This window comes from Notamacropus eugenii, chromosome 2 (genome assembly GCF_028372415.1).
Source record: "Notamacropus eugenii isolate mMacEug1 chromosome 2, mMacEug1.pri_v2, whole genome shotgun sequence".
Classification (NCBI taxonomy): Eukaryota; Metazoa; Chordata; class Mammalia; order Diprotodontia; family Macropodidae; genus Notamacropus; species Notamacropus eugenii.
Window position 1 is genome coordinate 102,969,004 of NC_092873.1, and position 14,909 is coordinate 102,983,912.

General features: G+C 47.7%; 1 protein-coding gene across 3 annotated transcripts in view; it reads right to left on the reverse strand.

Annotated features, from left to right (window-relative positions):
* Nucleotides 1-787: 787 nt before the first annotated feature.
* The window catches only part of CCND3 (cyclin D3), a 118,707-nt gene continuing 104,585 nt past the window's right edge, over nucleotides 788-14,909 (reverse strand). Inside the window, exons 2-6 of one of the 3 annotated variants that reach the window (XM_072642079.1) lie at nucleotides 8,749-9,751; nucleotides 7,655-7,870; nucleotides 3,593-3,752; nucleotides 3,023-3,159; nucleotides 788-1,983 (exon numbers count right to left, since the gene is read on the reverse strand). In XM_072642079.1, coding sequence (XP_072498180.1) covers nucleotides 1,816-1,983; nucleotides 3,023-3,159; nucleotides 3,593-3,752; nucleotides 7,655-7,870; nucleotides 8,749-9,549 — 1,482 coding nt within the window. In that variant the 5' untranslated portion in view covers nucleotides 9,550-9,751 and the 3' untranslated portion in view covers nucleotides 788-1,815. The remainder of the gene's footprint in view (nucleotides 1,984-3,022; nucleotides 3,160-3,592; nucleotides 3,753-7,654; nucleotides 7,871-8,748; nucleotides 9,752-14,909) is intronic. The other 2 variants (XM_072642080.1, XM_072642081.1) reach the window with 2 other exon arrangements.

A 14,909-nucleotide genomic window follows, 5' to 3' on the forward strand; every position in this document is an offset into this window, starting at 1 on the left:
ATCCTGATGATCCCAGATGTTTTCCAACTCTAAACACATACTGGCAGATGAAGGTGAGACAGCCTTATCCCTAGGAACTGTGCTGCTTTTCATGCAGACTAAGACCACACATTAGCTTTCTTGGCTGACACATCACACTTACTGACCCATATTGTGCTTGCAAGGCCACTAAAACCCCAAGATGTTTTTCAGACTACTCTCTTGATTGAGGTATCATTTATACCTCCCATCAGGGCTGGATTCTTCTCCAGCTCTGCTGTAGCCACCCTTGCAGGTTAGCTTAGGAGAGGTTTCTCTGAATCTTTCCCTTCCTTTACTTAGGTTATAAGCAACTGGAGGTGTTTAACTTGAAGACTTGGGAAGATAGGGACCTAGATACTTCAGGTCATTAAGTATAACCTAGATTTCCATGTCCTGTATTTACTGACAAATCTGGAGATCTCCAAGTTGAAGTGGACCTCAGAGATCATTTAAGAACATATTCTGTAGGCAGACCCTTTTCCCAAGAGACAGATTGGGGTTAAAAGGGGGTCAGTTTGGAGCTATGGGCTGCATTCTAGAGCTACAGTGGAAACAATTCCTCAGCAAGCTCCTGACAAGTATGCCAAGGAGTGGAGAGTTCTGGACAAAGAAAGCCCAGTCTGAGCCTCATTCAGGCTCCATGGTCCCTCCTGAGTAAAATAATCTGTTGCTTCCCTTCCTGCCCACTCCTTGGACTCCTATACAAGCAGACTCCCACCCCACCCCCAACCCCCCACAGCTAATTAGTTCATGAAAGATCTGAAGCTTGTTCTAATTCAGAATCTTTATTCAGGTAGCTTGAAGACCCTGGGGTGCCCCTACTGGACCAAAGTTGTGGCCCCAGGGACACCTGTGCAGAGAACAGGGTCTGCCTCCCTCTCTTGGGAGAGGCTTAGTTACCCCTAAAGTCCATTCATCTTTTCGGCACCTCAAAGAGCAGGGTTAAAGGAAAACGGATTTGCAGCCCCTCTCCTCCCCCCTCTTCCCTCCCAGGCTGTATAGCAGCATCTTTGGCACTAAGTCTTTCCAGCCAAATGCCGGGGATGGGATGGGAGGAAGGTGGGAGGAGGCACATTGACCAAAAGGGTCACTTGCTAGAGGGCAAAGGAAGTCTCTCTCTTGCCCTCCTACTTTGTATTCTGAGCACTTTGTTGCACCTTGTCATAATAAATTAATCCATGGAGCCTTCCCCCCACCCCTACTCCTGACTTGACATCAGGGTGCACACCTGGGAAGCTGAGCAGGAAGCAATTCAAGGAAACATCAGGCTGCAGGTCCCCCCAAGAATAAGGCCTGAGCCTTTCTCTTCCCCAGGACTGCTAGCTTTATGATACACCAAAAGATTCGAGGGAGGATTCCCCACTCCCAGCCCGAATTTTTTCATCCAAGCACTTGGCAGGCTTGGAATCAAGTCTTCAAGTCTAAATGCAAATACCCCTGGTAGGGTAGGGGAAAGGTAATGCCTCTGGGGTAGGGAAGAGCCAGCTAAACAATTTTGCCTCAGTCTGATCAAACTACTGACAGAAACTGGCAAAAACAAAATGAAAGGGAAGAGTTTGGCTAGCCCCCTGGCTTGCCAACTGGGCAGGCCCACACATGAGGCACAATCAGCCCCCTCTTAAACTCTTTGGCTCAGTAGGAGCCATGGCTCCCCGGGCCCAGACATCCAGATGATGGTAAAGTTGGTTGTTGGAGCAGAGGCTGGGCTGGGGATGGGATTGGGCTGAGCATCTTTGCTGTTCCTTCCTCACTTGTATGGCCCATGAGAAGGGATGGGGAAGAGCGGGGGAGAAGTTACAGGTGAACGGCTGTGACTTCTGTTGGGGTGCTGGTCTGACTAGGCTCTTGGTTTCCAGAATATTCTGGAGCCTTGGGGACTGTGACTTCCGTGTCCTGGGCAGCCTCCCGCAGGCTCTCCCGTAGAGCGGCCTCAATCTGCTCCTGGCAGGCACGAAGGCAGTCCTGGGATCAGGTCAGAGAGAGAGAATAGTTTTTAAAAAAGCAAATGGGAGGCAGGCTAGGAAGGGAACAAGAAAGCTCTAAAGGGAAGGAAGGACACTTGTGGCCTCTTCCTCTGTGTTACCTTTTGCTATGGCTGGTGGAGGGGTGAGCTGAGAAGAATCATGGTATAGTGAGTGATAGTAACTAACATGTATCACTTAAACATCTGCAAAATCCTTTTTGAGTGTTTCGCAAATTTGAGCCATACAACAACCTTTGAAGTTTGGTCCTGTGGATTTTTTTTTTTGCAAGTGAGTAGACTGAGGCTCTGAGTGGTTAAATGACTTGCCCATGGTCACAGCTAGTAAATATCAAATAGAGGATTTGGAACCCAGTAATCCTGACTGCAAGTCCAGATACAGGCTGATAACCCAGCTCAGACTTTTATTAGCTGTGTGACCATTTCCAAGTCACCTTCTCAGCCTATTTCTTTTTCTTTAAAATGGGAATAACATCTACCCTGAAGGGCTGTTTTAAGGATCAAAGGAGGTAATCTGTAGAAAGCATGCTATATAAATGCCAGTTGCTATGATCATTATTATTACCACATTTGAAAGAGGGGTGGGTAGGAGGGGAACAAGGCAGGCTCAGGCAATGGCCCATCCCCAGGAATCTGCCATCGATTCTCAGAAACTGACGAGAGGATGTGGCAAGCAAGTACTGTGTTCTCCCTTCACCACAATCCCTGGCAAGGAGGGGTGATAAAAGAGAGGGCCTTTCACCCTTAAAAGTGGGCCACTTGGGGTGTGTTCATTTCTTCCCCCGCACTCCCCTCCCCATCCCCCCCAAGGCAGGGCAGGAGATTTGAAGCTTCAAACTGTGCCTGGGGAAAGGAGATGAAATTATTTTGCAGAGTCTGGGACCCTGGCTATGTGAAGGGCATCTCCCCCTGCTGGCTGCTGGAAGAACACCACCCCACCCACCACCACCTACCTCGGGAGCCAGTCTAATGTGGGGAATCACTGAACTCCAGACCCCACCTCTTTTGCCTGGCACTCACCACGTCAGTGCCTGTGATCCCTGCCAGCAGCTCTGTCAGCTCATCTGAAGATAAGGGGCAGGCAGCCAGGCCCTGCACAGCAGCTCCGATGCTGCCAGTTGCGATCATGGAGGGTGGATACATGGCAAAAGTGTAATCTTGGAAGACAATAGGGATGGGGGTTATTTGTGGGGAAAGAGGGATCTAGGAGGTCACAGCAGCCAAGACACCAGCAACCCCCAGAAAGCAAACACTCATAGAAATAAGAGAACAGGGTGAAACTAAAGCAAGAAAACAGGGACAGTCTGATGGGAACTACTTGGCAATGTCAAACACTTGTAAGAAGACTGTGGGCTCTTTCCCTACAGATAATCAGACTCATCAGACAATGTGGTGTTTTCTGTAAGAGAAAAACAGCTCTCTCTAGTGGCAGGGGTAGAGATAGGATGATAAGAGGTACATGTGGAGCATCTAGTCCTAAAGCAAATTCTGGAGGAAGAGGACCCATGTGCCTTCCCTACCCCATCTACTTCAATCCCAACTGGTACAGACTACAAGGCCAAGGTACAGGAGAAGGGAAAGGGGTCTCACCTGTGGCACAGAGGGCCAGAAAGGTCTGGGCATGTTTCTTGACCAATGTTCGTCTGTCCAGGGGCACTGGAAGCCGGTGCAGAATCAGCGCCAGGAAGTCATGAGCAATCACAGCGGCTAGGTCCCACTTGAGCCTTCCTAGGACAATCACTTCCCAGTCCTAGCAGCAGTCAGGGAAGGGAGCAGATAAGACAGTGACTAGAATTGAATTGGATGGCAAATCCTAATCCTTGACTAGGAGGAGAGATCAAGGCATTCTAGCTAGGGAGAGCCTAGGGAACATGGGTAGACTGGGAAGCAGATGCATACTGGAATGCTGAAGTGTTCTCTCTCGGGGTGGGAATAAGTCAGGCATGCCTTGCTTTTCTGAGCTTCAAGGCACTTCTCCAACTTATGGAAAATACTGCCTCATCACCACTATTCAGTACAACCACTTCTGGAATGGAGCAGAGCCCTGTGTCTCAGATGAGGCACCAGGACAGGCTTTATGGGAGAATAAAATCTTCACAACTTTAAGACGGTGTGGGGTTAGAAGTGGTCGGGCAAGGTAGAACGAGGCCAAGCACTGATTCCCTTCTCCCAGCTCCATAGGCACTCTGAAGAAAAGAGACATTGCTCAGGTCTGCTCAAGACAGCCCCAAAGCCACCCCTTCCATGACACAGCAGCCCAGCTGCCCCCTGAGGTTCCTCAAAGGAGCAGTTGCCCAACCCAACCCACATCCCCATAAAGAGGTTTGAGGGTCAGGGGTTAGGGAGGGCAGAGGGGTGACCAGGACCCCCATGGTACCTGTGGGAGTCCAGGGGAAAAGGGGACCTTGTGCTTTCAGAAACAGTAAACCTAATCCAGCCTGCTCAGAAAAGGAGATGGGCACCACCCATCCATCACAGCCAGAGGGCAGAGCAGCTCTAGACAGAAATGATACCAGGTGAGGAAGCAGAAGGCTCTCCTGTGTACCAAGCAAGCCAATCTGCTACCAGGGATACAGACCTTGGGTATTTGAGAGGGCTGTGGGGAATTTGCACTGGAAGTTCCTCTCAAAGACAGTCCCTTCAACCAAGACACCCTTAGTCAGGACACTCCCATCTGCCCTCCCCTCCCCAATCCTCTTGTCTTGTGTTCCCAGCCCTGGCCCCATTTCCGAATTGCACACGAGGATTTCTTCACCATTTTTATCTCAGGAAGAAACTTAAGGGTTTGACCCTTTACTGAAACAGAAATGGCGACACCCCCCCTCATCCACACACACCCTCAGCCCCCACCCCTCCCCTGGCCTCTTCCTCCTGGCAGCTAGCCATAGTTCACCCATTCCCTAACTCAGCCTAGAATTCGACTCACTCTATCCCCACCCCACCAAAGCACCAAGCCAAGACCTTTCTGGCTTACATTGACTCAACTCAAAAGCTGCTCTCTGGCCCCCACAAGGAAATGCTGGCCTGAGGCTTAGGACTCTGTTCCCTTAGGTGAAAGTCCAGAGAGAACTAGAAATATTCCTGTGGATTGGAAAACGCAGCAATCTAATCAATACCTTTTCAGGAGAGTTTAGAAGTGGAATTCCCAATCCCAAAACACTTCACTTTTAAGGCAATGTGGTATAATAGGAAAAGCAATATCCTGGCCACCCTGGACCAACTCTGCCCTTAACTTACCTGGTGAACTTTTACCAAGTCCTTCACCTCCCTAGCTCTCAAATATCCCCATCTACTAAAGGAGAAGACTGATTCACATAACCTTTCCAACTCTGACATTTCTCTGAGTTTAGGCTAGGCCTTCAGAGATAATTTTAGCATGACTCCTCTCCCCTACTCAGGAAGAGGGTTATGAGTAGGGAATATTTTTGTCTCTTCTGACAAATTTATGACCTCATCCCAATTTCCTGTATCCTGCTTACCCTTACCCAAATAAAATTATACATGTATGTATGCATGTGTGTGTTATGCATATGTATATGTGTGTATATGTACATATGTATGTTAACCTTCAGGCACTGTGTAAATATTAGTTATTCTAATTACTATCCAGAATAGTGAAGCAGAAAAAGTAGTGGATGCCAAGGAATCAGGGGACTTTAGTTCGAACCCTAGTTCTGACACTAGCTAGCTATATGAACCTAGGCATGTCACCTCCCCCGGCTGAATCTCAGTTTTGTCATCTGTAAAGTGAGGAAACTACTCACATTACCTGCTTTGCCAACATCAAAGCTCCATATAAATGTGGCTTGTTTTCTCTACCTGCAAGCTGACAATCTCCAAAGACCTCACTAGAATAAGCACCTCCTCCACCCTCACAACACCTTAAAACCAATCTGTTCCATGACAAAAATGGTTCCCAAAAAACTCAAGACTCACCAAGAACCACCACATCCACCCATCCCCTCTCTCTTTCCCCAACTCCGTTCCAATATCCTCTGTCTGATCCAAGAAGAGAAAGTCTGCTCTCCCCTACCATTCACTACGGCCAAATTGCTCTCCCCTACCACTCACTTGGCCACTTGTGACCAAACCCTGAGGTCCCTTTGCCAACCAATCCAGTCAGTTCAATCACTATGAAGCATTAGTGGCATAGTAGGCACTATGCCCCCATACAGACTCTGGCTCTGGGAACTTGGGTCAAGGTCAGGATAAAAGTCCTTAAAAGGCTGCAGATCGACTCACAAACTGTCCCCTCCTCCTCCTTCCCCAGTTTGCCCCTATTTTGCACTAACCACAAGAGTTGAATGACTCCGTCCAGACCTAAAGAGCCTAGCACTCACCACTCTCACCTTTCCTGAGGATCTAGAGAAATATAGGGCTCTCCCTTCTTCCCCTTCCCATTTCAGTCCTTCCCCTCCCTCAAGACAAGAGAAGAGAGAATCAGAACAGTCCCACACAGTTCCCAGCAAGAGGCCAGGGAGCCGCATCCTGAAATACAGAGGTAGCAGAACTCTCCCCACAAAGTTATGAAAGACCAGTGGTCAGAAAGGGAGGGGCAGCCAGAATGGGAGCATCATTATCACATCGGAAGCAGCTGCAGCTCTCCTCCCAGACTACCCTGCTCTTACCTTAGGCAATGGGGTGGATTTTTTTTTCCTATCTAGCACTAGACCAGCTCTTCAGGGGACAGAGTCCCTAAGGTGTGTGTGACAGGCAGTGGAGAATGAAGGGCTAGGCTAGAATTGTCCTTCCTGGCTTAGAAAGAGGGTGAAATGAAGCACCCCAGGCCTTAATTAGTGCTGTCCCCACTTTCAGACTCTGACTTTAATCTCTTAAGATTTTTTTCTCTAACAAGGTCAAATCTAAATTATGATAAATACTGAATACTACCTAGGGAAGTGCAAGTCACCAAGAAGTCACTAACCCTACTGGACTGAACTGGTCTCACTAAAGGTCAGAGAAGGGGAGGAGGGCTTGAAAGACGGAGGAAGCAGGAGTACTAATAACATTTCTTTACCACTTTAAGGTTTACAAAAATAAAAAACCCAAAACAAAACAAACAAAAAAGGATTTCCCACAATCCTGTGAGGTTGGTAAATGTAACTACTCAGTGTCTTCATTTTATAAATAAGGAAACTGAGGCTCAGTAATTGATTAGTCTGCCCATAGTCTCACAGTTAGTATTAAACTAGACCTTGGGTCTCCTAATTTAAGTCCAGGCCAATTCTCTGGCAAGAAACTGCCTTTGACCATACAGACAAGGAGAGATTCAGAAGAATGTTACTAGCTGAAGACATGACTTGAAATACGTTTCTGGCTTTGAAAAAGACCCAAGAAGCAACAATCTGTTGGAATAATTCCACAGAAGCAAGAATTCACTTGGGAGGCTGAAGGTGGTGCCCGGGGTTCCCCTGTCTGCAGCCTGCTGCCCCTGTAGTCTGACTCACCCCAGATCTTCTCAATCAGTAAAGAGCATGACCACAACCACGTTCCTTCTCAGGACAGGTCATAGCAAATAGTTTTTCCAAGCTCTACAACTTTCCCCTCCAACCTGCTGCTGTGTGTAAGGAGGGATCTGGGAGGAAGATGAAGAGAATAAGGTATACACTATCTGGAAGGAGGGGGGAGAGTAGAGGTGCCTGTGCATGTTACCCGGAGCTGGTGGGGTGTGATGGAGTGGTCAGTGTAGATACATAGCTTCTCCATGGTCAATGGGGTGGTCTCCCGGAGTTTGGAGGCCAACAGCATGCACACTGCACCCAAAAGCTGCAGGTGGCACTTTCGGGTTGGGACACAGGACAGGTAGCGGTCCAGGTAGTTCATCGCCAGGGGGAAGACCTCCTCCTCACATCGCTGCTCCTCACACACCTTGGGGAGAGGGGACAGTGACTGTTGGGGCAGGAAGAAAAGGGCCGGGGTCTTAGGGGCTCGGGAGGACCTGAGAGGATGAGTGGAGAAAGCCAAAAAAAGACACAAAGGTGACCCAAAGAACCGATGGGGGAGGAGGCTGCACCCTCCCCCAAATCGGGCCCCCGTCTTCCCCGTTCTACCAGGGGTCCCTCACTTCCTCAGTGCTGCCTTCTCTCTCCTTTCCCTGTGGGTGCGTGTCTGGGGGGCCCCTCCTCGGGTCTGTCTGAATCTGGACCTTGCCCCCTGGGACTCCACATACAGCCTTTTTCCTTCCCCTGTCCCGGGCCCCCTGACTGGGGGGGGGGGGGGGGAGAGGAGAGCGCGCGGCGGAAGAGGCACCCGCGATGGCGGGAGAATGGGGACCCGCCCCCCCTCCACACACCCACCCGGGGAAGGGAGGAGACACTCCTGCCCCCTCCTCCCGCACTTTTCATTTCCCTGTCTGCCGGAACCACCCCCCCACCCCCAACCCGCAACCAGGGACAGGAACCGGCCCGGGATTGGGGGGAGGGCGGAGAGGAGCCCGGGCCGGCACAGCCGAGGGAATGGTTTCGGGACGGGGGAAGGGAGACACGGGGCGAAGGCGAAGACTTTACATTCCCTGCACCCCAGCTACTCCTGGGGCGCAGCTGTGCTGGCTCCAGGCGGATAAACAGGGTCACGGAGCCAAACAACTTGGAAGCTGAAGGGGCTTGGGGATGGTGGGAGCGGGCAATACGGAGACGGCCGAGCTCGGTGCCAGGGTCCGAGGGCCAGGGGTCTGCTGCCTGCGGTCAGGGTCGTCCGGAGCACGGACGGGGGAGAGGGCAAAGGGGGAAGGGGCGGGCGGTCGGTACCTCCAGCATCCAGTATGCCAGCATCTTCCGCATGTGAGGCTTGAGCTCCCTCTGCACGCACTGAAAGTAGGAGGCGCGGGGAACGTAGCGCTCCTCTAGGCGGAGCAAGCTCTGCAGGACGCGCTGGTCCCCGAGGAGCCGAGGGTCCGGCCCGGCCCGGGGCGTCCGCCGAGCCCCCTCAGAGCACAGCAGTTCCATTACTGGGTGACGGAGGGGCACGGCGGGAAGCCGGGGACCGGGGCCGGAGAGCAGGCGTGGGGCCGAGGAAAGTGTGGCGCGGAGCTGGGGAAGGCGCGGGGCGGCGGGTCTGGCGCTGGCACGGCAGAGCCGAAGCTCCAGCCCGCCCGCCCGGCTTCCCTGACAGGCGCCCCGCCCCTCGCTACGATGTAGCAACCGGTGGAACGCTCCGACGTTGCAACGTTCCAAGGGGGCGGAGCCCGCGGAGGGGGCGCCCGGGGGGAGCGCGCAGCCCCACTGGCTCCCCCGCGCTGTCACGGTGGTGGCCGCGGCGGGCGCAGCGGGCGAGCTCGCACGCCCGCTCTCCGCGCTCTCGGAAGCCTGGGCAGCGCGGATGGCACAGGCTGCAGATGGCAATGAAAAGGAATGGGCCTCTAGGCGACCAGCGGGGCCTTTGCGTTCTGCAGGTTTTCGACCTTTGTCATCACGCAAATCCCGAGTTCTTCCGTTAGGGTCTTTCTCCAAATTGCTATTCATTTGGATAGTCACTCGTTCAACCAGCGTGTACCAAGGACCACTCACACTGCATAGGTGGTGGGGGCGAGGGGCCAAAGAAATGAACATGATAGCACGTCGATCAATACCAGTCAGTCCTCCCCCTGGTCAGCACTTGAAGCGTCTCACCCTGGAGTGTCCCTCAAGGTGGGATCTCACAGGTTCTCAATTTCTCCATACGGAGCTGAGGATAGCCCACCTGGGCTCCCATTTGTGAAGAGTCACGCAATGCTCCAGAAGTGGGCGTCCCACTTTGCCCTGGGTCCTCGGACTTAGGGTCGTTGGGGAAAGAAGGGTCATTAGGACAGTGAACTTTTAAATAAGAGCTAAATTCTAATTATGGGGGTCCTTATCTTTTTTTGTGGTCCTGGACCATTTTGGCAGTTCAGTAATGCCTAAGGTGACCCCTTCTCAGAATAATGTTTTTAAATGCACAAAATACGATACAGGAAACAGATTAAACAGTTGTCAAAACAAGCCAAAAAAAGGTTCATGGACCCCAGGTTAAGAACCCCTGCAGATGATACTTTAATCTTTCCATCAATGGGGAAGACTGCCAGGGAGAAGGGGGAGGGGGAGGATTTGCCTCAGCATTCCAAAAGCACTTGTCTCTAGAATTTCCTAGAAATCCCCGAGTTTCTCACTTGGTTCCTGTCGTTTATCCAAAGTTTTGTAGAATGACCCAATCTTTGTAAGGTAGTGAGAAGTCGCTGAAAGGTGATTTATTGAAGTAATCAGCTGCCCTTCTTTTCCAAACAGGAATGGATCATAGCCAAAGCTATACATAAGGAAGAATGCTAACCAGACACTAGAAGTAGAGAGGGAGAAAGACTACGTAGAATCTTTTTTTCCTGAAAACTTTTAAGGACAGAAGAACTTCACTGATTTCCTTATTGCTCCCTCCCCTCCAATACATCACAATTCTGGCCCCAGGCCTGGGCTCAGGCCATTCCCTCCCACCTAAAACCACCCTTCCCCCCTCCTCTATGCTTATCTGAGTCCTGCCCATAGTTTAAGGCCCAATCGAAGCCTCACCTCCTCACCCCAGCCTACCGGGATCTCTTTCTGCAGCTATTGTACATATAACCTCTGGAGGTATCACAGCTTTAATTCCTCCAAATATATCTCCTCCAACAACATTATAAGCTCTTTGAGGGCTTTATGCTTTTTGTTGTACAGTACTCTAATTCTTGGAAAACTGGAAATTCAAATAAGGCTATATTTTTAGTTATTTCTCATCCTTTCTGAATAAAGGGGACTTTTGACAGAATGACACATAATTAAGCCTTTGCATATGTATAGCATTTGAAATTTCAAAGGGACTTTCACACTTTATGTTATTTGGTATGCTAGCCCTAAAAAGGCCCCTGGTGACTTTGGAACAATTTTATTGTTATTCCCTGACTGACCCTTTATCACACTCTCCACAATAGCTATTCTCAACCTTTCCTAGGTCTTCAAACCCAAGGTGCCTACGTAACTCCGGTGTCCTTAGACCTTCTCCTCTAATTTTCATTTTCTATCCATTTTCATCCTCCAGTCTCCTCTTCTCTGATGAAAGTGGCCCTTTTCCTTCCATTTGACTCCTGAAACTTTTTCATCTCTTCTTGTACGAGAGTTTGCTCACACACTCTCTCTCTGTCTCTGTCTGTCTTTCCCCATCCCCAGCCCATGACAATCTCCCCTAATCCACAAGCTCTTTCCCAGCTGCCTATAAATATGCCTGCTCTCCCCCAGCTCAAAACTAAACAAAAAAACAAGCTTTCACCAGACTGCCATTCCCTCACACTATAGGCTTTGATCTTTCACAGATGAATTTTTTAAAAAGATAATCTGCACTCCCTGTTTCAATTTCCTCACTTTTCATTCATTTCTCAATACCTTCCTAATATCATTTCTGACTTTGCCACTTGACTGAAACTACCATCTCCTAAGGTTCTATTCTCTTAATCGTTCAATCCATTCTCTTAGACTTCATAGTATTACTAGGTATGTAATAAAGCTTTCCTCCTTTAGTGAATGACCATTCAATCAATGAAAAAGGATTTATTAAGCACTTCTATAACAGTTATTGTGCTATTCTTTCTTCCTCGTGGTTCTTCTTCCACTTGTTTGACTATACCTTCACAGTTTTTCTTTTTTGCTGGTTCAACATTTCATTCACTTAGAGTACACATTCCCCAGCTTCTGTCCTTCTATCTTGGTGATCTTCTCAACTCCCATGTATTCAATTATCATCTCTGCAGACTCCCAAATTTATATATCCATCTCTAATCTTTCTTCTGAACTCTAGTCCCACACTACCAATTTCCCTGATGGACATCCCCATCTACAAGCCCAGTGGGCACCTCCAAATCAACATATCCAAAAGCGGCACTCATTATATTCATCCCCAAACTCATCCCTTTTCCAAACTTCCCTATTCCTGTTAAGGATACCACTATCTTTCCAGTCACCTAGGTTCAACTTCTACCATTTCCTCAGCTAAATCAGTTGCCAAGTTTTGTCTATTCTACCTCCAAAAAAGCTCTAAAATGCATCATTTTCTCTCTGCTGACTCAGCCTCTCCCCTAGTTTAGACCTCATCATCTCTAATCTGGATTATTTCAGTAGCCTCCCAAGTGATCTCTCCACTTCTACTTCCCCTGTGAATTCATTCTTCATACTAGTGACAAATTGGCATTTTTAAAGTACAGGTTTGATCATGTCACATGATACATCGTACATATATCATCATGCATCCCTACTCATAAATCTCATAAATCTAATGCCTTATACCTTTAAGATAAAATACAAAATTTTCAGCCTGGCATTTAAGGTCCTACATCATTGGGACAGAGCCTTCCTAAAGGCATGTCATCCCCTTCACGAATTCTCCCTTCCTAAACAACTCAACTGTTAGCTGTTACCTGTACCCAATGTTTCATCACTTCATTCTGTACAATTGTACAACTGGTCCCCTATACATGGACTTGATCAAAAAACAAGCACTTATTAATATGCCAGAAGCCCTGGGGATACAAGGAAAAACACAAATAATCCTTGCCCTTGATGACCTCATATTCTATGCACTTACTCCTTTCTCATCTCTGTGTCATAGGCTCCCTTGCTTCCTCTCCTGTCCTCTAAGTAATGAGAGGCCTTTCTCTGTGTATCTTGAAATTACTTTATATTAGACCAAGTACTATTCCCTATAAGTGGTCAAAAAACATGATTTAGTTTTCAAGAGAAAAATTAAAAACTACAAATGATCATATAAAAACATGCTCCAAATTACTAATAAAAAGATAAATGCAAATAGAAACAACCCTGAAGTTTCACTGTCAAAGATGACAAGATAGAGGAATGGTCAATGGTGTAAGGACTATGGGAAGACAGGTACATTAATACACTATTGATGGAGCTATAAATTTTTCAAACCATTCTGGAAAGCAATTTGAAATGATGTTAAGAAAATGATTAAACTGTTTTTATCCTTTGACCCAGAGATCCCACTGACTGGCCTGTACCCCAAGGAGATCAAAGACAGAAAGGTCAAATATTCTAGTATCACCTTCTGAAGTAGCAAAGAACTGCAAACAAAGTGGATATCCCTTGACTGTGGACTGGTCTAAGCAAATTGTTGTATATGAGTGTAATTAAGTATTAATGTGCCATAAGAAACGATGACTTTCCTCCATTCACATTGCTTGAAAGCTAGTTTCATTGTCATCCGTTGACCATAACAAACTAAAACTCTCTATTATCACTAAGAAAAAATACAAACTCTTCAGAGTAACATTTGAGGCCTACCACCTCTGGCTCCAACCTTCCTTTCCAGTCAAAATAAACTAATTCTGTGCCATTCCTTGGTCTACTTCTGGCTCTTCCTGCCTCTGTGCATTTGAATAGGCCACACCACCACCACCACCACCACCACCACCATGCCTGGAATGACTCCCTCTATATTCCCCTCATTGAAATCCTTTTCTTCCATCAAAGGTCAACACTAGTACTGCTTCTTCTATAATAACCACACTTGTTTCCAAATCTCTATGTCATTTTTTATCTTTCCATCCCTATTCCCAACACAGAGCGAATTCCATTTAATTAAAAGGAAGAAGAGACATTTTTCCCCCTGAAAACCAGGAAATAGTATGGTTTCGAATGGAACAATGTAGTGTCTGGTCAGTGCTAGAAGTGTATGATTCTGATCCAAGTTCAAGTCTTGGTTCTGCCATTTACTAGTCATGTGACCCTGAACAAGTCATATTTCTGAGTCTCAATTTCTTCATCTGCAAAACGGAGAGAGCAATTTTCCCACTAATCTCTCCAATAGATTGTGGTGATGAAAGCACTTTGTTAGCCTTACACTGCTCTATGTGAGTATGAATCATTATTACCTCAGAACCTCCTAGCACCATGGTAAGAACAAGGGCTAGGATGAGAAGTCCCAGTCAGTACAACATTTGAGGGAGACACATGTTCTGCCAAACCTCAAATCTGCTCTGACTTTCCTGGAATCAGAGGTTCTTCCTGATGGACCCAAACTCCATGAAACAAGCCAACAACTGACCTATTGGAAAATTAGCCAGAGCAGAGAAAGCAGAAAGGCATTTCCTGATTAAGTCAATGGGGGGGTTTCCATGATTTACCCCAAATCCAATGAAAATATTTCTCTTCACATATTTCCCAATAGAAAAAGATAAAAAGCAAAGACAAGAGGCGAAATAGCTGAGGTTTTCTCTACCACTTGCAACATTCCTGAGAAAAAGAAAGGAAATAAAATGTTAAGGCCAGCATGATAAGTCTTAAGGAAGGACACATCATCATTATTACTTTGGAAAGGCACCCTTGTAAAGGGCACTAGACTCAGTCTTCTTGGTTCTAGTCCTGGCTCTGCCACTGACCCAGCTAGGTGACCTCAGACCTCAGTCACTTAACTTTGATGAGTCTCAGTTCCTTCTTCTCTCAAATGGGAGTGAACACACTGGGACAACCTATATCCCATGAGGGTTCTGAGGAACACTCTGTCATTCACAAAATGTCATCATTCATCATCATCATTCTTGGGTTTTTTTTCTTCTGAACAGTAAAAGGGAGGGGCTAAGGAAGGGACTAGGGAAGCTCCTTCTAGACCTTCCATTCTAAGCTTCCAAGATTCTATCCCCATCTCACTGTCACTGCCCAGCTCTGTTGGGACGACATGCTTTGAAACAAAAAGAAAACCCTTTCCCTGACCTTAAGAGGTTGGCAATATGAACCAGATCCACAAAGAACAGTATCAAAACCAGACATGATAGTTCACAAAAACTTTTATTTAGACAGGAATTAAACTTTACCAAGTTATTTGGGACTTCAGCTATATCACTTAACCTGTCCTGTCTCAGGGACCTCTTCTGTAAAATGAGTCTGGGCTAGATGCTCTCTGAGGTCCCTACCAGTTAAAA